Source organism: Cicer arietinum, chromosome 4 (assembly GCF_000331145.2).
Source record: "Cicer arietinum cultivar CDC Frontier isolate Library 1 chromosome 4, Cicar.CDCFrontier_v2.0, whole genome shotgun sequence".
Classification (NCBI taxonomy): domain Eukaryota; kingdom Viridiplantae; phylum Streptophyta; class Magnoliopsida; order Fabales; family Fabaceae; genus Cicer; species Cicer arietinum.
In genome coordinates, this window is record NC_021163.2 from 3,350,587 (window position 1) to 3,377,603 (window position 27,017).

At 31.0% G+C, this 27,017-nt stretch overlaps 3 protein-coding genes across 7 annotated transcripts; all 3 read right to left on the reverse strand.

The window, feature by feature from the left end:
* Positions 1 to 328: 328 nt before the first annotated feature.
* LOC101513034 (uncharacterized) lies at positions 329 to 3,828 on the reverse strand. Of its 2 annotated transcripts, none has more exons than XM_012714357.2 (7): positions 3,597 to 3,828; positions 3,231 to 3,491; positions 2,996 to 3,134; positions 2,297 to 2,408; positions 2,019 to 2,082; positions 1,541 to 1,894; positions 329 to 664 (listed from the first exon to the last, which is right to left on the reverse strand). In XM_012714357.2, the coding sequence occupies exons 1-7, from the start codon at positions 3,726 to 3,728 to the stop codon at positions 659 to 661; spliced, it is 1,068 nt and encodes a 355-aa protein (XP_012569811.1). In that variant the 5' UTR covers positions 3,729 to 3,828; the 3' UTR covers positions 329 to 658. The 2 variants fall into 2 exon arrangements, with proteins under 2 accessions (XP_012569811.1, XP_004495398.1); XM_004495341.2 differs by having other exon boundaries at positions 1,541 to 1,900.
* A 2,965-nt stretch (positions 3,829 to 6,793) lies between these two features.
* Positions 6,794 to 9,063, reverse strand: LOC101513779 (small ribosomal subunit protein bS16cy-like). Its single transcript, XM_004495342.4, has 5 exons — positions 8,927 to 9,063; positions 8,679 to 8,819; positions 7,566 to 7,611; positions 7,230 to 7,372; positions 6,794 to 7,142 (listed from the first exon to the last, which is right to left on the reverse strand). The coding sequence occupies exons 2-5, from the start codon at positions 8,809 to 8,811 to the stop codon at positions 7,096 to 7,098; spliced, it is 369 nt and encodes a 122-aa protein (XP_004495399.1). The 5' UTR covers positions 8,812 to 8,819; positions 8,927 to 9,063; the 3' UTR covers positions 6,794 to 7,095.
* A 4,358-nt stretch (positions 9,064 to 13,421) lies between these two features.
* LOC101514121 (putative ion channel POLLUX-like 2) lies at positions 13,422 to 25,878 on the reverse strand. Of its 4 annotated transcripts, none has more exons than XM_073367539.1 (24): positions 25,611 to 25,877; positions 24,957 to 25,033; positions 23,481 to 23,602; positions 22,491 to 22,777; positions 21,620 to 21,691; positions 21,006 to 21,081; positions 20,793 to 20,891; positions 20,565 to 20,719; positions 20,370 to 20,474; positions 19,170 to 19,250; positions 18,546 to 18,630; positions 17,836 to 17,983; positions 17,353 to 17,429; positions 17,185 to 17,265; positions 15,752 to 15,928; positions 15,541 to 15,654; positions 14,809 to 14,904; positions 14,593 to 14,716; positions 14,454 to 14,530; positions 14,295 to 14,342; positions 14,137 to 14,206; positions 13,964 to 14,037; positions 13,757 to 13,867; positions 13,422 to 13,673 (listed from the first exon to the last, which is right to left on the reverse strand). In XM_073367539.1, exons 1-24 carry the CDS (start codon positions 25,811 to 25,813, stop codon positions 13,572 to 13,574), a joined length of 2,661 nt encoding a protein of 886 aa, XP_073223640.1. In that variant the 5' UTR covers positions 25,814 to 25,877; the 3' UTR covers positions 13,422 to 13,571. The 4 variants fall into 4 exon arrangements, with proteins under 4 accessions (XP_073223640.1, XP_004495400.1, XP_073223641.1 ...); XM_004495343.4 differs by having other exon boundaries at positions 19,170 to 19,256; positions 25,611 to 25,875; XM_073367540.1 differs by lacking the exon at positions 17,185 to 17,265 and having other exon boundaries at positions 19,170 to 19,256; positions 25,611 to 25,878.
* Positions 25,879 to 27,017: the final 1,139 nt, after the last annotated feature.

Consider the following 27,017-nt stretch of genomic DNA (forward strand, 5'->3'; position numbering starts at 1 on the left):
ATATATATATCTATATCTATATATATATATAAAAATAAAAAAATAAAAAAAGGTGATGTGGCTTTATGTGTTTAGATGTATTTAAGGGAGTGTGCTTGAGACTATCACCTTAGCATTCCTCTTAGAAACTTATTTAAGACTTAAATCTCGGAGACCCTATAGGGTATAACCATTGAATCCATTACTCAAACTTGTGAAAGTACTGACTTCAAACAAAGATTGTCAAGGACTCATCTCAACTATATTAATTCTACAACATGGTAATCCTTCAACCAATCTTGTCAATGAGTTATCCATAAATCTAAAAATTGTAAAAGATCCAGCTAACTGCGGCGAAACCAGTACAATTATGTTTTTCCCATATCTGTCAATACAATAATAATGCAAATTTTTTGGTTTGTCCGTAAACAACTTGAAATTTAATTTACAGAAACCTGTGGTCAAATTTAAAGACCCCACAGTAATCTACAATGAAAAATTCAATCTAACCTAACAAGTCAGTACATATATGATCATAATAATAATGACCAGTAAAAGAGGCTCCCGCCGGGATGTCCACCGCAGAACATGACCCATCCAGATAAAAAACAACTGTAATAATCTTGAATGAATGTGAAGAAGTTAAATCCAAATTCCATAGCAATGCTCAGCTTAGCCATCATGCCTACAGGTGGAGAATAAAAAATGTGTATTACAATTGAGACATCAATAGTAGAGAGGAGAGTAAATATTGGATGCATTGCATTGATAAACAAAGAAACCAATGGTAAGTGGTTTACCAAAGATGGCACATATATACATGTAAGTATTGACTTTAAGCCCACACTGTATGGTGAAACATACCACATCCTGTTTTATTTCATATTTATTTGAGTATTCAACAGTAAAGTGTGTTTTGGACTGTTGTCGATTTGGCATCAAATACACTCAACTGAACATAGTTGCCACAATAACAACAAATTAGAAATTTAAGTCAAGTGTATTTTGGTATGTGTTGACATTAAAACAAACACACATTAATCCTCTTATCATATTCTCATGATTCTGGCTTCAACTCCCATTTCAATGAAGAAAACCCAGTAAGAAACTATTTTCTTGATAAAATTCCACATTCGAATACTGATTATAGGCATTTATACACAAACTATTGAATATGAGACATATTAAACAACAATAACTAAAGCCATTACCTTAATTGCACAATGGAAAAGTAATTAAACTAAAAGATATGAGAAAGCTATGGGACTTGAACACAGAAAGCAGAAGTGAATGACTGAATATACTTATACATAGGGAATGCATCTACTGAGAGGGTTGTTTTTTGCAAGAGTGATAAGAGTAAATCCTTAGCAAACATTCATATGTGAATTATTATCGCAATAAAAAGCTTTTAACGGTCACATGATATGACCACTTAAAAAGGTCATAATCTTATCTTCTAAACTTATATAATGAAGTTTTGAGTTAGAATGCAAGTTAATTGAAAATATGTAATGCAACATATAATAGAATAGACACAGAATAAGTACAGCTTATTAACCTGCTTATTTTTCTTCTTAGGTCTTCTCTTTCTCCGAGGCTTGTGAGCATCAGAGTTGGAGCTTAGACTACTGCCATGACCTGTCCCTGATTTTGAGGGTTCCCTTGCTCTGAATTCTGAGGGTTCCCTTGCTCTGAAGTCTGAGGGTTCCCTTGCTCTGAAGTCTGAGGGTTCCCTTGCTCTGAAGTCTGAGGGTTTCCTTACTCTGAAGTCTGAGCTGCTTTTTCTGTTTGATGTGTGGCTGGATGTAGAAATCTGAGATCTCTGTTTAAATGAACTTTGGCCTGAAGATGACCCAAACCTTGACAATTTGTTCGAAGGGCGAGGAGGAGGCATCAAAGCTCTAGCAGAAATCTGCCTCTACAAAAATGAGCGAAGATATTTAAAAACTGCAAAATAATGTGTGACTATCTATTCAGTATTAGAGTAAATCTAAAATTAAAACAACAAATTATTAATTGTTACTCTTGCTGCACACCTGATTTTTTTCATCACTGGACATGCCAGACACGGCTTTTCCAGAAGCACTAGAAGCCTGCTCTCTGCAACCAATAGATAATTTTATACGTTCAGTTCAACAAAATAAAACACAATGTATGTTAACATTGTCTCAATCATTAATACAATTCCCAAAAACAAAACCAGTAGAATATACTCTACTTTTTACATCCTAATCTCCCCTTACCAGACTGCACACCATGTATATACGAGTTTTCAGTGATATAATTGACCAAGTACTAAAACATCTCAGCTAACCTGCTTTTGTCTGTCCATTCATCATCTGCATCAGCTTCATCACTAGAACTTCCAGCAAGGAAAAAATCATCATCAGTGAGATCCAAGTGCCCATCATCTTCGCTGCCAGTCTCTGCAACAGTAGCATAAAATCACGTTGACATTAAATCAAACAGGAAAAAGGCATAAATACAAAGGGCACATTTATAAATATAGCCAAAGGACACGGTCCCAATTTCAAACATAGTTTAGCTCATACCAACTAAAACCAAGCACTTCAAAATAAGGGTAAGTAGCAATAGCAATATTTTGATTCTAAAATCAATCTAATAGGAGGGTATAGAAATTAGAATCTGTAATAATGAAATTAGTGATAGTCCCCAAGGCATAGTTCAATTGGTTGAGCTGGGACTGGGATACCTATACGAGATTGAGAAAGAGGTCAAGTGTTCAAACTCTGTCTACTAACATAACATAGTAACACCAGTGTTGTCAACTGCAGATTGTGGAAAATAACTTATTCAAATTCCACTATGCAATAGCGACTATTTCGCAACACTTTGTATTAAAGAGCAAGGGCGTATCCCAGAGCAATAACGATTTGTTCAAATTCTACTATGCTATAGCAACGATTTGTTCAAATTCTACTATGCTATATACCGATTAAAACTAGTATTCACATATCAAAAAAATAAAATGAAAGCAAAGATAATGAACCACCTTCTAAATCCTTGCCAGTTGCAGCAGCAGCAGTTAACCTGTCTTCAATCTGTTTGCGCAGCCCATTTCGCCTATCAACTATCTCCGGATCATCACTTCCACTAAATAAAGGAACATATTTCTCATTCTTGGGAAAGTACTGCACATTGAAATTAAAATGGAGCCATACACAACTCTATTAGCAAGTATATAAATATATATTGTTTTGTCACTTGAAAACCACTGAAACACAAACCATAACATATTGAAGATCTTGTTTGAGCGATGCAAGCTGATCAGGAGAAGCAGATTGAGCAGAAGATGATGAAGACGAAGCACGTTGAAGCTTCTCGTGGCGTCTGATTCTTCGTTCGATTTTTCTTCTCTCGAAGAACTTGATCTTTCTATCGCGTAAGAATATCTTGCGTTCGGCGGCGAGGCGAGTGTGAACTTCCTGCTGCTTCTTCAGTGATTCCAACTTTTGCTCCTGTGCTTCTCTAACCTCCGATGGTAAATTCTGCTAATTCCAAATTTTGAAAGAAAAAAAAAATTGAACTAGGGTTTGTTAGGATTGGGATTAGGGGTTGAGTGAGGGAAGGAGGGAAGGAGGGAAGGAGGTTACCTTTCTGAGCATGCGTTCTGCGGATCGAATCTGGTTTTTGAGGGAGACGGGAGGTTTGAATTTCTTAGCGTTGGATCGACGGCTTGCGGGGTTAACCCTCACGCGCCGCTTGTTGTCACCGCCGTGAGCCATGTCTATGTTTTGGGTATTTTTGTTCGTTGGTTAGGTTTTCTGATTCTCTATTGTTTTCTTCGTCTAGCTTTTTTATTGTATAAACATAACACCGCGGAACCTGACGGAGGGATTATTTCTGATTAAAATTTTGTTTTATTACTTCTAATTTTGATTTAACGAAAAATAATTTCTATATTATTATTAATTTATGAAAATAATTTTTTATTTTAATAGTTGACAGTTTTAGTCTTTATATTATTATCAATTTATGAAAATAGTTTGTTATTTTAAAAGTCGACATATTTAGTTTTTCTATTAGATTTTTGAACTAAAAAATATAAAATTGAGATATTTTTATTGACGAGACATATAATTTTATGATATAAAACCATTTAGATACATTAATTATTTATATGTCATTAATTAAATAAAAAATATAAAAATAAATTTGAAATTAAAAGCTAAGTTTTTATTGAGTTTTATTTCAATTTCATGGGTATTAATCATTTTACGTTATCATATTCACGTTATTTAAAATATCTCATGTCATTATTTTCTAATTAAAAATCTAAAAAGAAATTTAAAACTGTCGATTTTTAAAATAGGGAGACTAATTTCGTAAATCAATAAAAATAAAGATACTACAATTATAATTAAGTCAAAACAATTTTACTCATGTCTAATAAAAAATAAGAGTTACAATTTTTCATGTTTTAAGGTCAATTTTAAAATAACAATAAAAGATAATAGAATAAAATAGAGAATTTGTATTAAATATCATTATAAAATTATTTTATATTAATAGTTTCTTGATTCTATATTTTGAAAAGATAATTGAGAAATTATCTTTAAAAAAAAATTGAGTTTAAAAAAATTGAGCAAGTATCCCCAAAATTTACAATTCACCAGTTTTGCTTTTTTAGCGATTTTCACTTTGAAGTTTAGTTAATTTCTAAATTGGTTATCTTAAACCTTTAAATCACAATCCTTTATTTTGTGGAAACATTCTTATTTTTATTTTTTAAATTTTAGTAGTTGATAAGAATTTAAAAGATTTTGTAAAATAAATAATTATCTACATTTTTAAATATAATTAAAATATAAAAAAAATCAATATTTTTATAAATATATTTTTATTATCTAATATTTCATGATTGCTACGAATTTTCACTTAAAAAATTTCTGATCAATATAAACTAAATGAAAGAAAAAGCAAAAATTCAACCAATATGCACCTGATACAGTTGTTTGACTTTCTCGTCCCCCGACTCTTTTATAACCTCTTTTTATTTTTCTAAAACCAAACCCAAATAAAAAACTTCAACATCCCATGTTTTTTTACACTTTATTCTTCAGTCTTGTTCTTCTTTCCCTGTGAAGCATGGTGGTAGGTGAAGCAATTATACAAAAGATGAAGATGGAAGAAGAAATAGCTATACTATAAGTTGCTTTTGTTGGTTTGAAAAACATGGATGTGTCCTTTCTTCTCAAACCCCTACTTCTTCAACAAAAATGTAACAAACTCCATATGATGAATACTTATATAACAGATTTCACTGTTTCTTAGTTTAAGCAGGTTATTGACTATGCTCGCTTTTGTCGCACACCTTCTCATCATTCTTCTTCTTCACAATCTCAACTTCAATTCAATTAATTCAATTTTCAAACACAATCAAAGACTCTTGATTTTTCAAAGGCAACGCGTCATTGCCACATCATTTCATTTGGATATGTATGCGCCAAATGATGTAAGATTGAAGGGCCCTTCATAATCATAAAGGGGCTAAAGTTAGAGGTAAAAATTGCTCAAAAATCACCAATACCAAATTTGCATGATCACGATACTTTAAAAGCTTTTGGTTTCACTTATAATTCCAAGTTACACCTCTTGTGGATTTTTAAAAGGCTCAAATTGACAAAATTATTCTTAATTATATATCCATTTTAAAAGTTATTTAAACATATATAAACCGAGTTTATGTTAACATATTTGAATTGTGTTTGTGTAAATTCTTAAAATGCATAATTTACACAAGTGAGTTTACATAAATGTATTTAAATTAAATTTATATAGATATACTTTAATTAAGTTTACTTCAACATACTTGAATTACATTTGTTTAAAATATCACAACTCAATTTACGCACGAGTCTAAACATTATGAAACTCAATATACCAAATTGTTCCAATGGGATGCAGATTCTCTGAAAATCTTGGCATTCATGTTGTTGAAATATTTGTAGTCGATTAATCGAGATCGAACAACTCATATTCAAACTTGATATTTTTAATTATAATATTAACATCGTCATTTTTTTAACCCTATAATCAAATGCGTGAAATCAAGATTTTCAAACCACAACAAAATCAAATTTTGTTATAAATATGACTCACATTGTAATAGAAAAAAGACAATAAGAGATTAATATTATTCACTTTTTTTTTTTCTTATTCATCTCTACTCTCTTATATCATGTCTTTGTTTCGATTAATTCACTCAAGTTATCCACATGAAGCTCTAAGAATAGTAAGTTCAGGGCATATATATTTCATAATATCTCCATGTTAATATTCTACATATTATTTTTTTTTAATATATATCATGTTTATTTACTCCCCGTAAATTTAAGAAGAATTCAATATTTATGAATCTTGAAAGGATTGAAACACTATTTATCATTTAATATATTGTTTAGATATGTTATATAGATCTTGAAGAACTTAAAAATTCAATATTCATTCTTATAAATTTCAGAATAACTCAATATTCATGCATCTCTGAAAGATTGCACAAAAATATTATTTAGGTTTGTGAAGATTTTTACATAGTTCCTAAGAAACAAAATATTTAATGTTTTTAATGCTTATCATGTTGTGGAAAAAAAAAAAAACTAGCAATAAAAAAATAACCAAAGAGAGGTTTATGATTTGTCGAAGACAAGATAGCATAAAATCGCAGAAGTGCCTTAACAACTATAACTACAAAAGTATTTATATTTTTTAAAAACATTTTCTACGATGATAATTACTTGCATAATATATTTTATAACAAAAAAATAAATAAAAAGGCAACAGAATAATATTCAAAATGAATCCCCGTGATCATAAGTCCATAAACATAAAAATCAACTTAAAGAGTAAACAGCAATGTCAGGCATGCATACATGACAGGTAGAGGAATAAAGCAATAATCAAATAAGCTACATCCAAATATTGTACTGACATCTTCCAAGTAAGTTTCAGAAGAAAAAACAGTTGATGTTTCAACAGCAAGATGACATATCAATTTAACAGAGTACAAACTTTGATCAAAGTGTTTGCCATTGCATTGAATGACACTCACAACACAACCCACCTTCTCCAAACATATGGCTGTTATTCTCTTCAGTTAACTTGTAAGCCGATAGACAATACAGCTTCTGGAGATATACCTAAAATAAATAGCAAATGAAATGAGATAAAGAAAGAATACAAAAACAATACTACAAGAGATTCAAAGGGAAGGAGTGTCAGTTTACCATCAACTTCTTTGTCATTGGCATTGGCTGGCTGGTCAGGGTAGTTATCAAACGCTCCGCCTTTACGTTTCACTGGTAAACCTGCTCGAAATAAAAGAGTCTCCACAGGTTCTGAAGGTTGAGCACCAACAGAAAGCCAATACCTAAAGAAGATGAGGAAAATCTATGCTATTAAAAGAATGATGGAGATTTCTGTCATATCAAATTCATAAAGATGGAACGAGGTCGACAATCCCCAAAATTATCACTAATTTTCCTGAAATTGTGAATGAAGAAGTAGATAAATTACCAGTAAAAAAATAACTAGATAAACTAGAATTAAATAAAGTTACTTACTTCACACGTTCCAGTTTGATACTCACTCTTTTCTCGTCATCTTTAGCTGTACAAAAAGTAAATCAAGTTAAAAAAGGATTTGATGTGTATCAACTTAACCATCTTCCTCATCCCTAACTGGTACACATAACAGTAACAACTAGGCATAACATTTGCAACTTGCATTTGTAATCTTTTTACTATGGCAATACGACCAACAGTTTTGGTCCCTCAATAATATTTTGAAGCAACAAAATCCAAAATCTCGCCATGTTTTTAAATGATAAAATCAGGTCCCTGCATCAGAGTATATAGTATCATCTACTCTCTAGCAAAAAATAGTGATTCAGATAAAAATTTATGCATCATGATACTTTACAAAGTAAAACATCTTAATGAACCCACTGGCGACTTTAAATACATCAGTTTGTTATATTTAAATATGTTACTCAATTTATATATAAATTAATTAAAGTCACAACTGGGTCCATTAAGATGCAAATAGATAAGGGCCAAATTAAGAACAGAAAAACGGGAAGATAAAAGGAACACTGAACTTTCTTTACAAGACATACAAGTAAAGTTCCTTACAAACAGAGAACTATCTGTGACCCAACCAAAAAATGGTTGGATAGTAAACAAAATGAAAAAGAAAGAAACCAAAAAAGGGCACTACCCAGAGTCAAAATTTCCCTTCTTTCACCCCAAAAGACCTCCAATTCCATTCCCAACCTTCCCAGCCCAAAATTCTCTCTACAGACTTCCCTATTTTAATCCACACCCCAATCTTCCTCAGACACTTCCTACCTTAATTCTCCTTGTGTAGACCTCCCAAGGGAATTTGAACTGTCCTTCTGAGATTACAAACTCAAACTCTTAAAAATTGACACTTCATAGACATAAATTTGTTTAATGAACCTATCACAAACTTAGAAAATGCCATTCACAATGTATGTAAAATATTAGTCCATAACTGAAAAAAGTTAAAAGGAAACCAAATTTCAGATTCTGAGTATAATTAAGGAGAAAGGAACAAAATTGCAATTAAACATAACAATAACATAGTGAAGCAACAACACTGAAAAGAGAGAAATATTAAAAAGAAAATGAAGATAGAGAAGAAATGAGGTTAACCTGCAATAGGATTGTAGTAACCTAAAACTTCAATGTTCTTGCCATCTCTTGCAGCTTTGCTATCAGTAACAACAACCCGATAAAAAGGGTTGTGAGTGCACCCAAGTCTCGCTAATCGAATACTCACCACCATCTTTTCACCTATAATAATAATAACACCCAATTTTTGATGAAAATACAAACTTCATTGTTCAATTCAACCACTTTAATAAATAAATTTGAGAAGCAAAAGAGAGGAAACAACAAACCTGGTTGGCTCCGAAGATAGTATTTCTCTCTTTCAACCTTAGCGGTTACCGTTCCCTCCCAATCCTCTTATCTTATAAACTTTTATATTGCTTTGTTTGTTTTTTTCATCGCCTCGTTTTCAAAATGGGAAAAACTGAAAAAATATAATAAAATACTCAGTTTAATTTTTTTTTTACTGTGTTTAAAGTTTAAGAAAAAAATATATGCATATTAAGTGTAAAATAGCAATTATGATGGATTTTATTAAATTTTTCAATGAGTTTCATTTAAATTGTAGGTTTATTAAAGGATTCAATTATATCTTTATTATATTAATTTTAGAGAAAGACAATGGTCTGAATTATGAATTACAATTTATTTTTGTTAAAGAGTATCAGATATTGGATGATATCTTGATTGCTAACGAAGTATAAAATGAAACAAAGACAAAAAAAATAGATTTTAACTTATTTAAGGTAGATTGTGAAAATATTTTGTTTTAGTGGAATAGAGATTTTTAAATATAGTGCAATGAGAATGAATTTTTCAACAAGACAGAGGTTTGGTAGTGTAGTGTGTTCGATCGACAATTGCTATTGTGTTAGAAAATAGGAGTCCGTCAAAGAAAAATTATTTGGCTAAAGGCTTATATGTTGTGTGTTTTGGTCTCTACTAGTTGTCTTAACGATTTTCATATTGACAATGGAGACGAGTGTAATGTAGTATGTCAAATTTACTCTTTGTTGACAATATTTTAATTTTGGGGGAAAAAGTGTTGGTTTAATATTAGAGTCATTAAAACAAAATTTCTTTTTGAATTAGTGCCATGACTTTAGGTGAATTTCCATAGAAGTCTACTTGTTTTTCCATAAGTGTCTACTTGTTGGTGTTAATGTTAATCACCATTGGTTGGAAGAAGCAACAAGAGTGCTGCTAAGTAGTAAATTGGGTTAAGCTAGTTTAAATACCCTACTATCCCGATTTATGGTAATATAAGGAAGTTATCTTTGTAAAATACAATTATAAATAGAATTAGATGAAGGTTCTCAAGATTGAAGAATTGTATCTATCTATGGGTGCTCACATTTTACTCCTTAAAGTTGTCTTGTGAGTGTCTCAATGCTCCTTCAAGTATCATTTCTAAAATTGAACCCTTTTAAAAAATTATTTTTATGGAGTAATAAAGAGGCCAGTAAGATTCATTGGATTAAATAGAATAAGACATGTCTTGAACATGATAAAGATGGGTTAGGTGTGGGTAATTTGTGAGTTTGATATTGTTTTATCAGAAAAATGGTGTTGCATATTAAGGACAAATCAAGAAGGTTGTGGTTTAGAGTGTTGTCGCATAAATGCAATTTGGCACATGATGGGATGATAGGTGGATCAAGTAAATAGTCGGTATGATGGAAAGATATTCAATTGATTCATGATGGTTTGGAGAGCGGACATGTGAATTGGTTTACTAATAATATGATCAAGGTGTTTAATGATAATGATTCACATCTCTTTTTATTAGAGAATATAAGTACGTGGAATGAATTATCTCAACTAGAAGATACAAACAAATTTTTAGTGAATGCACTATATATCTCTTTCATCTCTTGTCATATGTATAATATTAAAAAAAAAAAAAAAAAGAGTAAATAGTCATTTTTGTCTTTAATTGCGTGATGTGTTGTCACTATAGTTTTTGAATTTATTAAAATTACAAAAACATCTTCAAATATTTCATTTAATATTAATTTTATAGACCAAATTGACTAATAACAGATATACTTGAGGATTAAATTAACCAACTAGAGACAATTTTAAACATCAAAATACCTAATAAAAATACATTTAGATTTTTGTTGTTGTTGTAATTTTAATATATTTAAAGACTATTATACTGGTCTTTAAACCTTAACTCAACTGACTGATATTGTTAGGTCGAACGTCTTGTCCGAATTCGAACTCATACTTTACAGTTGTGTGAGTTAATTGTATTGAATTTATCATCTATTGTAAGATAAAAAAAAAAACTATTATACCAATAATTCACACTTTAAAAAAAATCAAAGTATAATATAGACAATCTATAAACATAGATTTGTTTGTTCTTTCTGTTTATGGTATCATTTTTTTAGTGTATCAAATACTAAAAAAATTATTATTTTTTCAAAACCAAGTGCTATTCATTGTCCACACACGGCACACCCCATCAAATGGGTCTATCCTTGATCTCAAATGTATTTTTTTTTGTGCCCATTTTTTTGGCCTACATGTATGTGGTCTATTTGAGAAACCTGAAATTATATAATTTTTAAGTAAAATGTATGTGTTATTAATCAATTGCTTGATCTTATAAAACTATTATCATGGCGGTAACTTAAATAACAGGATAAAAACTTGAATGTTAAACTAAATTAATAATAGATTAATCTTGTTGAGCGTTTAGGTGTTGTTGATCATTGTATTTGTTGATGTCTTAATTAGCAAATTTTGGTGTTTGCGTGTTGTAGCTGGTTTTATGTTAATTGTAGTTTGAGGGTTCTTTATAAGCTTTAGATTTTAGAACTATATGATTGTAACAACTTCGATCGTTATTTCTTACCCATGGCATACTTTGTGTGTTCTGAATAAGTTTTGTTAATATATATGATTTGGCTTTTAAAAAAGATTATATGAAATGTCTTAAATCGAATAAAATAGTTTTGAATAATTTATTTGCAATATAAACCTTAAAATTGATTGAAATTATATGAAAAATGATTGAAGTGATTGAAATTATCAACCGAGTAAATAGTCATTTTTGTCTTTAATTGTGTGATGTGTTGTCACTATAGTTTTTGAATTTATTAAAATTACAAAAACATCTTCAAATATTTCATTTAATATTAATTTTATAGACCAAATTGACTAATAACAGATATACTTGAGGATTAAATTAACCAACTAGAGACAATTTTAAACATCAAAATACCTAATAAAAATACATTTAGATTTTTGTTGTTGTTGTAATTTTAATATATTTAAAGACTATTATACTGGTCTTTAAACCTTAACTCAACTGACTGATATTGTTAGGTCGAACGTCTTGTCCGAATTCGAACTCATACTTTACAGTTGTGTGAGTTAATTGTATTGAATTTATCATCTATTGTAAGATAAAAAAAAAAACTATTATACCAATAATTCACACTTTAAAAAAAATCAAAGTATAATATAGACAATCTATAAACATAGATTTGTTTGTTCTTTCTGTTTATGGTATCATTTTTTTAGTGTATCAAATACTAAAAAAATTATTATTTTTTCAAAACCAAGTGCTATTCATTGTCCACACACGGCACACCCCATCAAATGGGTCTATCCTTGATCTCAAATGTATTTTTTTTTGTGCCCATTTTTTTGGCCTACATGTATGTGGTCTATTTGAGAAACCTGAAATTATATAATTTTTAAGTAAAATGTATGTGTTATTAATCAATTGCTTGATCTTATAAAACTATTATCATGGCGGTAACTTAAATAACAGGATAAAAACTTGAATGTTAAACTAAATTAATAATAGATTAATCTTGTTGAGCGTTTAGGTGTTGTTGATCATTGTATTTGTTGATGTCTTAATTAGCAAATTTTGGTGTTTGCGTGTTGTAGCTGGTTTTATGTTAATTGTAGTTTGAGGGTTCTTTATAAGCTTTAGATTTTAGAACTATATGATTGTAACAACTTCGATCGTTATTTCTTACCCATGGCATACTTTGTGTGTTCTGAATAAGTTTTGTTAATATATATGATTTGGCTTTTAAAAAAGATTATATGAAATGTCTTAAATCGAATAAAATAGTTTTGAATAATTTATTTGCAATATAAACCTTAAAATTGATTGAAATTATATGAAAAATGATTGAAGTGATTGAAATTATCAACCTAAACTCGATTTAGGAAAATATAAGTTAATGTAGATTTGTTGTTAGAATCTATATTGAATGTTAATGATTGTACCAATTATGGTGTCTTTGCAGATGCATTGTTTTTTTTTTATAAGAAATTAATAGTGCATTGTTGTATAATGGAGTTTATGGCGAATTGTTTAATGAAGTTTTCAGATTTATTTATTTCAAAACAAATAGTTTCTAGATTATATTATTAATTTATTTATTTATGTGGAGACATGCCACTTGGATGCTGAGTCATTAAAATTGTTCATCCAGTCATCATTTCTTTTGCCTTGTTAAGCTTGTATTTTGATAGCATGGACCAATTTTGTTAAGAGTCAATTTAATAGGGACTAAAACCTAAAATATAATTGAATGTACGTGTGAAAGCCACAAGCTGTGATTGGAGGATACTTGACAATGTAACAAATATTTACATCATAGCAATTAAACTTTATATATAGAAATTAGGTCGATATCATGGGGCAAATCAAAATGTTAACAACATTATTGAACTAGGGACACGGGTTAATTGCATTTTTTATTTTGCAGTGCAAGAAAGTAAATTAAATTTCCATTTCCATATTTTACATTTAAACATCGTTTTGTAACAAATTTATTTATTATTTATTCTAAATAAATCCCCCGCTTGAAAAAGGAGAGATGTACACAAGAATACCAATCATCCTAATAGGAATAAGAATTGTCCTAAATCATTCTCAACATGATTAAAGCCTCATAATTACAAAACGATGGGCTGTTCACCTTCCAGCTCAGATATGACTATCAATGAGTCAGTCAATTCAAGAGAGAGGGGTTCAGACTTTGGAATTGGGTTGATTACCTGAAAATGGAAAAGTTATGAGTAACATGTTCAAACCAATTGTTGTTGTTATTCAAATCAAACTTGAATTGCAATTGTCATACATTTTTGTTGTTTTTCACATAACCTATGGCCACTTCTCTCCTTAAATATGCTCTCTCATAAAGCTCAGCAAATGATGGATTTTCTCCTTCTTTCATGTAAAGGCCAATATCCTGTGTATCAGAAAAAAAATGCACCATGTTCTAATTTAAAGTCTATATGCACTTTAAAGCATAAGTAAGGCAAATAAGTCATGTTGATATTATTACCTTTACATATATTTCATCACCCTCTGCATTTAGTATGTCTTTCCAAACTTCATTTAGTTCACTGTTCTCGGCAACTGATTTCAAGTTCAAAAAAAAAAACTTTACAATGACACAGAAGAAATACCACAACAATTAAATAAAGCTCAACCAAGAAGAGGACAAACATTAATGACCTTGAGCAGTTACAAGGCTCATTATTTCCTCTGCTGCAACGTAGATCACTGATGGCTTGATTCTAGTAATCTGCAGCATTTTATAAATAATTACCATTAACAAAACATACCAGAATCTAAAATTTGGGAGATCAAGCCCAAAACAACAAGATACATACTTGTTTCCCCAATTTTGAATCGACAATTTCTGCAACTAGATTTTGTACCTGCAAAACAGCCAATTTAATCCAACGATACTTAATCCTCTTTACTCATAATAATAATTTATATTTCAAAATGAACAATTCCTATAATCATTGAAAAGTTATATGTATCACCTTGATTCCAAGTTTGTTGCAGATATTTTCAGCAAGTAGGATAGAATAAGAAGATAGCTTATCTGTTTTAGATGTATCTGCAAAGAGAATAGTCAGTAGCATGCCATTTTCAGTTACAAATTTGTGTGTGCATAATTACCTCCAAGAAGCCATTCTCTGTCAGATATCACAGCAATTGACAAAGGAATGTCTTCATTCTTCAAAGAAGTCTGAATATTCAAAATGGCTTCCTTTACAGTGTCATAGTCCATGGGACTTCCAATCTATAGTATCCAAAAGAAGCAAAAGATCATATCAAAAGAAAAACAAATTTAAAGAAATTTTTAGCACATTAATCGATTGCATGAGACAATACCCTATGAGAAACTCGGACATTCTTGAGTTTGCTATAACCAATGCTGTTGCTTTCTCTAATAATCCTATCCTTTAGTGGTGTGTCTGATAATACTTCCTGCATATTATTTATGGCCAGAAACCATAAGTATTTTATTACACAAAAATGAAACCACAAGTATTTAACTTCAAGTGAATGCATACATAACCTAGAAAGACAACCCTACACAATCTCTAAAAAAATCAATCTGCTGGTGGTTCAGAATTAAGATTTGTCCATACCAGAACCAGAAGTATCTGATAGGATAATGCATTTTAGGTTAATGCAACTATAGCAAACAGTAAACCACGTCGATTCATTAAAATATCTGTTTCACTTGATTGACAACATCTATGTGCATTATAGACACTTTGAATATGTATATTCTGCTTTTCCCCGACATCGACAGGCAATAACACTTTTAAAGGTGCAGGAAATGAGAGAGGATCACAATGTTATACAGATCACCGTTTTAATTTCATTATTACACGCCCACAATATGTTGGGTAAGTAATCAATTTTCGATTAAACTCCTTGAAGCTTTTCAATAACAGGACTAGCTGCAAATCCAAACTTACAAAAGTGTGGTCGATGAAGTTTCACAAAATACTACTACTACTACTACTAGGGGAAGAATAATTCAGTTTTTATTGGTTGAAGTATACATTTACAGAAATGTGTGGATGAACAAAGATTCTAACGATATAAACATACCAAAACACTTCCAGGACCAAGATAGTTATCATACTCTTGAATCATATCTACTACATCAGGTCGCCACCCAAGTAAAAGAATGCACTCTTTTGGTCCTAGCTTCCCGTCTGATGCCTAAATGGTGATAACTGATAAAAGTTAAGCATTTCAAATAGTACCCGTAGAATAACACATTGAAAACATCTATACAGCATAGAACAGGAAGTCACACCTTGGAACCTGATCTGCGACGTTTTACAATATTAGAAAGTCTAAATTTACTCAATTCGAAGGCATAATCCACATCCTTTTCATGTACTTCCTCATTATGAATTCCATGCTTTCCTTCTTTCCCATTTGGGGTTACAATTTGTTGCTTTTTATCCTCTAGGGATCCAATGAACAGTACCTAGCGAAAAAAGCTGAGTGATATCAGAATGCTTGTACACTTTGAAAATTGACTGATGTTGTAAAAATAGAAACTAACCAACAGGCCTTTATCCTGTTGGTCAAGTGGGTGGCTGTGGGTAGTGATCAGGTTTGATCCAGCCATACTGCCACAGGCAAAGTTCCCCCACACAAAGCTTCTTTTCCTTATCCCGATTCCCAGTATTTCAGGAACACAACCATCACTAAATTGATAGATATCAAGCAAACAACACTGTAACTCTTGTATTAAGTACCTAAAGATATTGACCTTTTAGAGAACATTAATTACATTGGGTACTTTTCTGATGGGACTAGAAAGACCAAAAACACTCCTATTCGGTTTTGTCCATGATCCAAATTGTTATAGTGAGAAATAGTGATGACCCACGTAACTGAGGAGATATACATTCAATGGTACAGAGCATGACATTTCTCTGGCTTCAGAAGTACCAAAGAACCATGTTAATGACACATAATGGAAAGACTTGATTGAATAAATATGGTACTCGCAGTGCAACATTGTTACAACTGAAACTATAGAAAACAAAGAAGTAATTTAAACTGGGTAGACAAATAGTCAAATAGTACAAACAAGCTTAATATAAAAAAAATATACGACATAGTCGTACAATAGAAGTGAACCACCTTATTGGTTACCGATTTTGTTTACAGATCAATAGATATACAAAAGCTGAAAAGGTTACCGATTTTGTTTACAGACCAATGGATATACAAAAGCTGAAAAGGTTATTCTAGTGGATATTAATTTCGATGTGCCCAAAGTCACATACATGTGAATTTGTAAATATCATAGCATAATAAATGTGAGTCAATTCTCTCCCACTCTCCATAATAAAAGAGAAAATTTTATTTGTAATACAAATGCCAAGCTATGAATTTCCAGTTCAAAAGGACAAAGTTTGGCATTGAGAGAACTGCCGTGAGGGAAATTGTCAAAAAGGAAATTAGGCCAAGGTCATAAAATGTATTATTCTCTAAATTATTCATGTCTCTACATCAAACTCTCTTTTTCTAGCTTACTGACTATTCGATCTTTGGTTTTGTTCTTATTGCAATTTACAAACATTTGCCAGATAAAATGATCTGGAACATTAACCAGAGCCCTTGCTTGTTTAGACAACCATTTGAACCATTTAAGTCTCACAAAATCCAAGATTAAAGGTAGAAACAGACATATATGATATAAATGAGTTAGTTATCTGTAAGTCAATATACTTTGTCAGTTTGCTGCAGAATTTCATCATCATTTGGGTGGAAGTATATTCTCCCACTCCGGTATAGGCCACATACAACAGCCTGAAATAATATCAATATAGAGAACATTAATGTAAAAGTATATAAATGGTTTTCAGTCAAGAAATTACATTTGATGAAAGTAATTACCTCTCGAAATCTATGTCTCGTTTGCCTATATGTCATTCCTTCTAGATCAGGAAAGCTGCAAAGGTGGAATACATTTTCTGCCAGCAGAAGTAAAAAGCATTAAATATAGGAATATATACATGCAGGGATACAAAATAAAAATCAATAAAGATTTTAACTGGTTTTCAAATTTAAGACAAAATCTCAGTCTACTATAGTGTAACACAAACTAATATGGGAAATTGATAACATTACCAAAATTTAAGGCCAGAATTATAAACACGTAAAGATGTTCATTTACATCAATAACAACTAACTAAAATATAGGAACCGTGAAAAATGAAGAATTTATCAAATAAAGCATTTAGAAATTACATGAAATCCATCTATATTTTATTAAAAAGCAAAACATATATAAAATACCATTATACAAAATCTATTAATCTAAGAAAGAGGTAAACGAGCAACCCTTACAAACATGACATGAGCATTTAAATATAGTACTTCGATAATTTAGCAAGTGCCTGTAGATCTTTATAAGCCCTTTCTGCCGAGAGCATTGAACAAATAATTTGGATGCAACATTTTCTACTGGCTCTACTTTTAATCCTGAGATTGACTTCAATAACTCACATGTTTGGGTCCTTGAAACCTACATACATTAATTAAGAACATTTCAAATCAATTTTTCGTTGGATACTAAATCATGGCTGAGAATCGGTCATTTATTGACTAATTGTTATGTAATTACTTTATTATATTATATTATGCAGGACCGCTGTCTAAAATCAAGGGATCTCATATAGTCAATCCCTCCTATTATAGTGATTCTGATTTGTTTCCTTTCTTAGATTCGGATCTGCTTATTTAAATAAGCACTGCATGTATGTATGTGTGTGTGTGTGTGTGTGTGTGTGTGTGTGTGTGTGTGTGTGTGTGTGTGTGTGTATGTGTATATATATTTGTTCTAAAGGGCCTAGCGGCGAAACTCAAACACAAATGTGAAGAAAGAAGGGTACCACGGGTTGAAACCCGCGCCCCAACATATCAAATGTACCTGCATCTACCATCCGAGCTGTACTTATGGGACACCAGCATTGTATCTATTTTGATTCAAGGAATGAAATCATAATTTCCTCAATATTTTGCAGTTTTATTCTCTGCATTTTAAATTTGTCTTTAGTTTTACATAAAGCTGCTCATGAGTAACAAACCTCAACTATGGTGGGGACAGATTCCATCTCCGGAATTGGTTGAAGGGCTAAAACAGAAAGAAATGCATCTGTGTCAACTTCATACCTAACATATAAAGGATCTAAAATCAGTATACCTAATAAAAGTAAATTCAGCATAAAGTAACAGTCAAATTTAGTAAAAGTTAAAACAACTCGAGCTATCTATGGAAATAACTGAACATTACGGGGCAAATAATTAGTTGATAGATAAAAAAGTCTGCAAAAAATATCTCTTGACTACAACAACAAATGTTTAGCAATTAAGTCACTTGGAGAGAGAATCTGAGTTAGAAAGAGGAAGAGGATTTCATATAATGGGATGCACTAACTTGATGATTAATCGTGCTCACCTATCTCTCTCTTCCTCTCTCCTTTCTTTCTCACTTTTTCTATAATCACGGTAACAATTTTAGCAGATACTGATGATTAAATTTGGAAATAGAAACCACTATGCCGTAGATGATGATGATTAATAATAACAATTTTCTCTAACATCATTAGTTCACACTCTCATGCACTTTCAATATAAATTAATGAAAATAAGTCAACTCTTGCTTGTTGAGATAACCACTGTACAATTAGCTTAAGTACATCAACTCTTACCGATCCCCTTTTGTTGGCAGTATTATTATTGCACGAGCTTTGTTGGCAGCTGCTCTTTCAAATGATTTTGTTAAAGTAAGGCTGCAACTGTGAAGCCAAAACTTTCAAGTATCAATCATGAAAAAAAGTTAAATTAATTACTTTTTCTTTTATGTAATTAAAAAATAAACAGAGCAATTTTATACAACTCTGCAGCCATGTATAGTCCAAATTAGGAGCTTTTTGAAAATGTTGGGTTTGTGAAGTGTCCTTTGAATTTTTTAAAGCAGATCATATTAATTAACTTTAAAGGGTTTGAAAGGGCCAAAAAGGGAAAGTGTAAAGATGGTGTGAACTGTTTTTGTTGGTTTCTACTTTAATAATAAAAAAGAAATTGCAGGACTATGTTGCTATGCTATAGAACCCAAGAATCGAGAGATTGGATTAACCCTAAAATTATAGGGTTATTTTCTGTAAATGTGTAATCGTTAGGAGAACATTTGTTTCATATTTTATTTTAGGTTGTGATCTGGCTATAGCCTAAGTTTAGGAGTTTATTCCTTTTTCAGTTACTATTTTCCAGCTTGACAGAGAAACAATGTACTGAAAATACAGCAAGATGTTACTTTTATAAAAGAAAAGAGGATAATGGCTTTGCATTTTATTTATCCTTACTTAACGATTATAAATTTATAGGAAACGAAGCTAGAAAATAAGCAATCCTTCATTGATAATTTATTGGTAAATGTGATATTTTCCCCCATTATTTACATTCTCTAAAATCAACCAAATGATACCGGAAAAACTGTGTTAAGAACACTGAGAAGTTGAAATGAAAGAAAGACAGGAAGAATCAAAATAATAAAAATGTGTTATTGAAAATTGAACAGAAAACAGAAAATAGAATTCTCCCCAAGGGTATTTTTATTTCCTCTCGAAGGATCTCTACTTCCATCCTAAACCTATCAAATACACTGAAAGAATCCCCTTAATCTGATTTTCCCTGATTTTTTTTATAGTCCTGATTTATTTAACATATCCCCTTCTAATCCTTTCAAACTAATTAATGGACTAACCAGCTAACAGAACAACTGTCCGAGTTATATCCTAATGATATATGCTAACAATACCTCCCCCTAAAATCCACCATGCACTCGTGATAAAAAATAATAACAAAAGTTGCTTCCATGATATAAGAAGGAAATTACCCAGCATCGATACCTCTTGCTAAGAACATCAATATGATATAAATCTTTAGCAATATTGTCAGCTATCTTATCAATCTGTTTTCTTGGAAGATCAGACATAAGAAGGACACGCTGCTTCCTGCATAGAAATGAAAAGGTGCGTTACAGAAGCCAGCAATTAAAACACAAGATAGGGGCAATTGGTAACTACTTCGTTTGAAGCTTTTACCTAGCTGTAGCGGTTCCTAGGCGGACAGAAAATTCATGATACTTATTTAGCTGCTTTAATATGAAAGGAAGATGACTATTCATCCCACAAATAATGATATGATCAGTCTCCAAAACTTGCATCTGTGCCCCCTCCCTGAGCCTTTGCATATTATTCTGTTGGGAAGATTTAATTGTTGACATGTACAGAAAATATTGCTTAAGGAATACTTAATGCTTCAGTTCTTACCCTAAATTGTTCAGACATGGTACTTAGAAGGCGAGAGTAAAACAATATACCCCATATTGCAAGAAGAAAGCCAATAACACGCTCAATACGTGTTGGTTGCTGCAGGCCAACAGAATGTATGTCATTTGGTTTCACAGTAAATGTTTAAGAGCAATGAGAAAGGACTTAATAACAAAAACCAGATTATGAAACCCAAAATACGTCTGAACATACTTTTAAATGAGTAGATGATGAACAAAGACATGCCCAGGCCTCCCAAAGACAATCTTCCAGAGATTGTTTATGGCCCCTAGAAAGTGTAATATTCGCCCAGATTAACAAACATATATAAGCACAGCAGCACTGAAATCAAGTACTAGTTCATCATAATTTTAAGCTGCCAAGATCTAACTAGGTTGGTAGCAAAGGAGAGCCATAAAAGTGAACCCATAACTCAGTAATAACAAACTAAAGCTGAAAAAAAAATACAGCGGATAAGTGTCAATGGCTCCATCAACTCAAATGACCAATTGGTAGGTATCTTCAGAATGTCATTGAGAAGTTCTCAAATCTGTTACATATGTAACGAACTTGGTGCAGGTGACTTATATACTCCAGCTCAAGAGGCAGTGTTGAAAATAATGAAAGTACTGTAACTATTCTCAGTGTGTAATTTACACACAGATTCACACATCTACTTTCTTGTGCTCTTTCTCAACAAAAAATAATTTTAAATATTCTTTTCCTTTTTGTCAAGGCTTCTAAGGAGCAAAGAGAAATCCATTTACTATAAGAAAACCACAAAATAAGAATAGGTTAACAATAAGAGTGCATTTATCTACGATTACCTGAACCTGAAGAACAATAAACCACCAATGACAACAAACGAGATGCATGCTACAAGGAGCACCACAAAGAACCTGACAGAGTCCATATAAATATTTCAGACAACAAGCATGTATATAGCAATTTTTTATACTAGTAAAGAGTTTGTAACATAAACAAGACCCATAGGTTCCATCCATTGAATAAAGCCAATTTAATTTTCACATTTTTTTACCAATGTGTTTAAATAAATTAGCAGTTATTAGTTAGCCTTTTTAACCTCAAATAAGTGAGCTTTCTCATCCCTTGAAACAACTACAATAGCTAGCCCAAGAGTCCCAAAAGCATAGCACCCAAGGGAGCAATGCAAACTTTTCTACACAAAGGAAGCTCTTTAGATTGTAGAAAGGGAAACTTGGTGCCATAAAACTCCTGTCATGGCAAGCTCCAAGGATGGATTGGACCCATCACAAATCTAATATTGTCAGTCTTGCAATAGGTTGATTTCACGACTCAAATACAGTATTGATTATTAAACAATTTTGCATTTCTCTCCAACCATATGCTCTAAATCTCCTAAATCCGTAAATTCCCATAAGGGTTAAATATAAATTTGGTTCCTATAAGTTGGAAAAAATTGATTCCGGTCCCTACAAAAAGGGATGAAAACACTATTTTTGTTAAACATGGGGACTAAAAGCATATGAAAGTTTTTCTAGAGACCAAAACAAAACTTAGACAATTTTTTTTTATAGGATCAAAAACATATTTAACCAAAAAAATGACGAAACTTAAAAAAGCTTTAGTCAAGTGAGTAGCTTAAAATCTATTAACCTAAATAACCAACAGATAGAAAAGTTCTTATCCAAATAAAAAATAAAGTGATCAACTTACGTGGCAACATTTCTCTCAAGTTGTATGTTAAATAAGTACAACAACCGAGCGAAGCTCCATCTAATATCATGAAAAGAAGGCAAGGACACGTCTAATTTAAGAGGCTTAGGTTTATTCAAGGCATTAGAGATACAAGCAAGTGGCAAGCTTGTTCCACTAAGTGTCTGAGGCACATCTCGAATTATTGCTTGGACAACATTTATCATCAGATCAACAAACTTTGTATGTGCCAGTTTCAGTACAAAGTACAACATGTATTGCAGTATCATGTTTTCAGCCTGTGGACCCTGCAACACATGTGGAATTTGAAGAAATTTAGCAAACAATAAACACTACAAAGTCTAATAATATATCCACTGATCCAACATATGTGAAAATAAAGCAGCCATGATATTGACATATTTCACAACAATACAAATATATCTATTAGCAAACGTAGCTCCAGGGACAAGATTATATCTATTAGCAAACATATTTATTTCACTTTTATATAATAGTTCAAAGAGGCACTTTATGAGTAGAATTGTCATGATACGTTCAAAGAACATAATCAACATAAACTTACCTTCAAGCATGTACTTGAGCCAGTTTTAGAAACCTTCCATATGTTACAAATTGATGAGCACATCACACCATAATCCAATGTGACTCAGCAAATACTATAATTCAAGTTGAGTCTAGATGCTCTGTTATAGAATGAGTCATAAATGAAATACAAAGTTCCATGCTTCCACAAAGTCAGTCTGACCTAGTGCTAATACTATGAAGCATTAATAACTTTCATCATCAAGTATAACTTTGAACTACATGTTTGCAATTGTTGTAGACTGTAGTAGTATAATGATAAGAATAAAAATAATTGCAAAATATAAAATGCCAGCATGAGCAGAAGAAACACTGTGCACTGGATCCAAAGAAAATAGGACATTTACTATATATACCATCAATAAATTTGTACATTTTATCCAAAAATTTCCACACATTTCTTACCTGAGAACTATTATTTGTTTTCTCCGTCCAAATGAACTTGGTTCTCAAATTTTCTGGAATATGTTTACTAGTTTTTGAATTGCACTCAAAAGCTGGCCTGTGAAAATCAACTTCCCATCTCCCTACAGGGTTTTCATCAATTAAGCTTTTAGTTTTAGGTAAGAGCTAACAATCAAGTCCGTTCATAGAAATTATTTAGAATCAAACAATGAAGAGCATATATCATGGGAAATGATAAGCACCGCCAAAAGAGGAAATATTAAAAATTGGTAACAGAATTATTTTATTCCAATAGAAAAGGAGCATTTTAGAATAGTCAGAGCTAATAATAGATCAAACCTCCAGATAGAAGGTCATGCAAATAAACAAAAAAACAAAAAAATATTTTGAACAATAAGAAGGAGACAGATAATAGTCTACATTCATTCAGGAGAAGGTAATGAAAATACAATATCTAATAATAATAAATGTAATTAATTTAAGATTTATCACCCTATCCATGCATTTTGAAAACTGACAATCTGACATCAGTTAGATCACTCATTTTACAATTTCATAGACACAAGAATAAGGGGGAAATATTATTTAACTCGTTATTACTAGTCACAAAACAATTATTAATTTTGTTTCCTAGTAACCTAATGTTGTGTATAATGAACTCAAAAGCTGAGAGATGATAAAGCAAGTAAAAGAAAGAATTTCATATGTCAATTACAAGAACAACCGATAGATTGAGGGCACAATAGAAAGGTTAAAATTGTGATCACAAATTGGAAATAAGTAGATCAGCAATATAAGAGCAGTTTGAAAAATTAACCTAGTCAATAAAACTCCAAAGTCACATATGAACTCCAAGTATACATATTGAGACAAACCAGTAACTCAAGTCGCGAGGGAAGTAAATTTTTGTTTCTAAAGATAAAAGTCAAAGACAAGCCATTTTAACTACTACCTCTATCCCTAATTATAAGCTTCCTTTAGAAGAAAAAATTGTCTCTAAATATAAATTTCATCGCAAATTACTAGATACCTTTATTATTTTTTATATCTCTTTATTAATTCTTCTTGAAAGATGAAAAGTCAATATTGAATACCTATACTCAAAGAACAATTCAGTAATAGTCATACACAAAATGTACACATTAATTACATTACCAACTTTTCTTAATATATGTGAAAAGTGACAAAGGGACTTATAAATAGGGACGATGGCAGTATTAAGAATTGAACAAAAAGTTTGGTTGAGTGAATATTGGGATTATCTCTCGCGACTAGTGAAACCAAAAATATTACATTAAATAGGTACATAAATCTCTTCATTATAAACAAGAAGCCAATATATATTATCCAACAAAATTTCAATGTTGACATGTTAAACATTCTGTATGTCTAAATAAAGCAGCATTACTTATTCAACTGATAAGAAACTGAACAAAGAAACTCCATCAATGTTTTCACTTGATTCATGCAACTCACCTTCAGTGTGTGGTCTAATACCATGTCCACGTAATGGTGAAGACCTAAGCCAGCTTAAGTTGCAGGGCATAAACCTCCTGTGAAGTATCACGCAATCAAACACAAAAATGATTCAAATAACAAACTCATTCAAAATATAGAAAACCTTAAGGGACGATTTACTTTGTGAAAACATTTCCTGTTTTTAGTTTCTAAAATTTGTGTTCATTTTATCTGAAATATTAGTTAATGAATATGCATTTCCATAAATAATAAAAACATTTTCCTAACATTTTCATGATTTCCAAAATTGTAAACAACTGTTCACTTCAAAAGGTTCATACATTCATATTGACGAATAAAATTAACATAAATTTTAAAAAATAAAAACATAAAATATTTACACAGATTAAATAATCCCTTCATCACTCAACAATAGTGGAACAATGAATCAAAAAGTTAAATCTCAACAATGAGGATATTCAAATCCACTGAAGACAACAATAAACTATGTTAATCAACATAAACTGTCAAGTAACTGAACCATTTTACTTATTGATTCGTGTAAAATTCATAAAAAAACTTCATCGATTTCATTTCAACCTAAGGGGATGGCATATAAGAGAAGAAAAAAATCAATAAATAAGAAGAGAGAAGTTGAAGATGAAAAAGTACCTGGAATTATTGTTGATTGATGATGAAATATGGATGTGCCTTGGAATAGATGGCAGAAAGGTGTGCATGTGTAACTGAGTGAGAGACATCGCTGCTCTGTTCCGTGTGGAAAGTGAGTCACAACAATACACAGTATATGATGATTGTGCAAATTGCTGCGGTTGATGGGTAAAAAAGTAATAAACCATCATAAGTGGTTGCATTCCACGATGAAAACAAAAACGAAATTTGTTTGTTTGTTTTACAGACCGTATATTCTCGTGGATTAATATTTGTTTAAGAGACTGAATACTGACTTAATCTGTACTTTTTCAGATCAGATATTGAATCCTAAGCGTATAAAAGATATAATTATCTGTCAAGGGGTATTTGCGGTATTCCACCTTGCCAAATGTCATATACAACTCAAAAATGCCCACACTTGAAAGCATCACAGGTCCCTTTCTTGATTTGGGACTTTATAATCAACATAGCCTTAACACATCATAGATATCAGAAATAGCACCGGAACCGTTAATTGGGATATCCACACAGATCTATCATGTATCATCCATCGTGATTTTGACGGAGTTGAGTGTGGATTAATTTTCCCGAAATAAAAAAGTTGGATCGTTCCTTAAAGGAAGATATAAGTTTATTCGTTGGGATTAAAGTTTTACTTTAATTATTATGTGTATTGTTAACTTTTTTTTTATTTTTTTATTACTACGTTTGATTATATTATTTTTATTTTATTATGAATTAAGTTTATTTTTACATATAAAAAAAATATTTACACTATTCAAATTATTACTATTTTCAATAAAGAATTTTACTATTTTTAAATTATATATATATACTTATTCATTTTAATTAATATATTTTTTATATTGTAAATTTTAAAATTAAATGGATTTTTAATCCATATAAATTTTAACATTTAGGTTTACTACTTATAAAATTTCTAACATTTTTTATATCAAGACGAAGTTTAAGTAAAAAAAGTGAAGAAAATAAGAGACTAGGATCTGCCTAATTATTTTAGCATGAGGGTTAAGTGAGGTGAGTGAGTACATAGTGTGGTTGTGGGGTGGCCCTTGTGGGTCATTAAGGCCCTCCACCGTGGAAAGTCAAGTCATCCTTTTAATAAGTATTATCTCATAGAAGTACAAAAGCATTTGATGGGTCAATAGTTTAAGTGACTTGAATTATTGATTATGTCATATAAGTATAATTACTATTGGGGTGGGATGAATAGTTCGTCTGGTTTAAAGTAAGGATTAAAAACTTAGAAGATTGGTTTGAAATAAAGTTTAAAAAGTAAGAAGATTTAAGTTTAAACTCGAATAAAAAAATAATAATAATAATTAATTATTAACTTTGACTGTTAAAAAAAATAATATAGAGATTATTTGATTAAAAAAATAA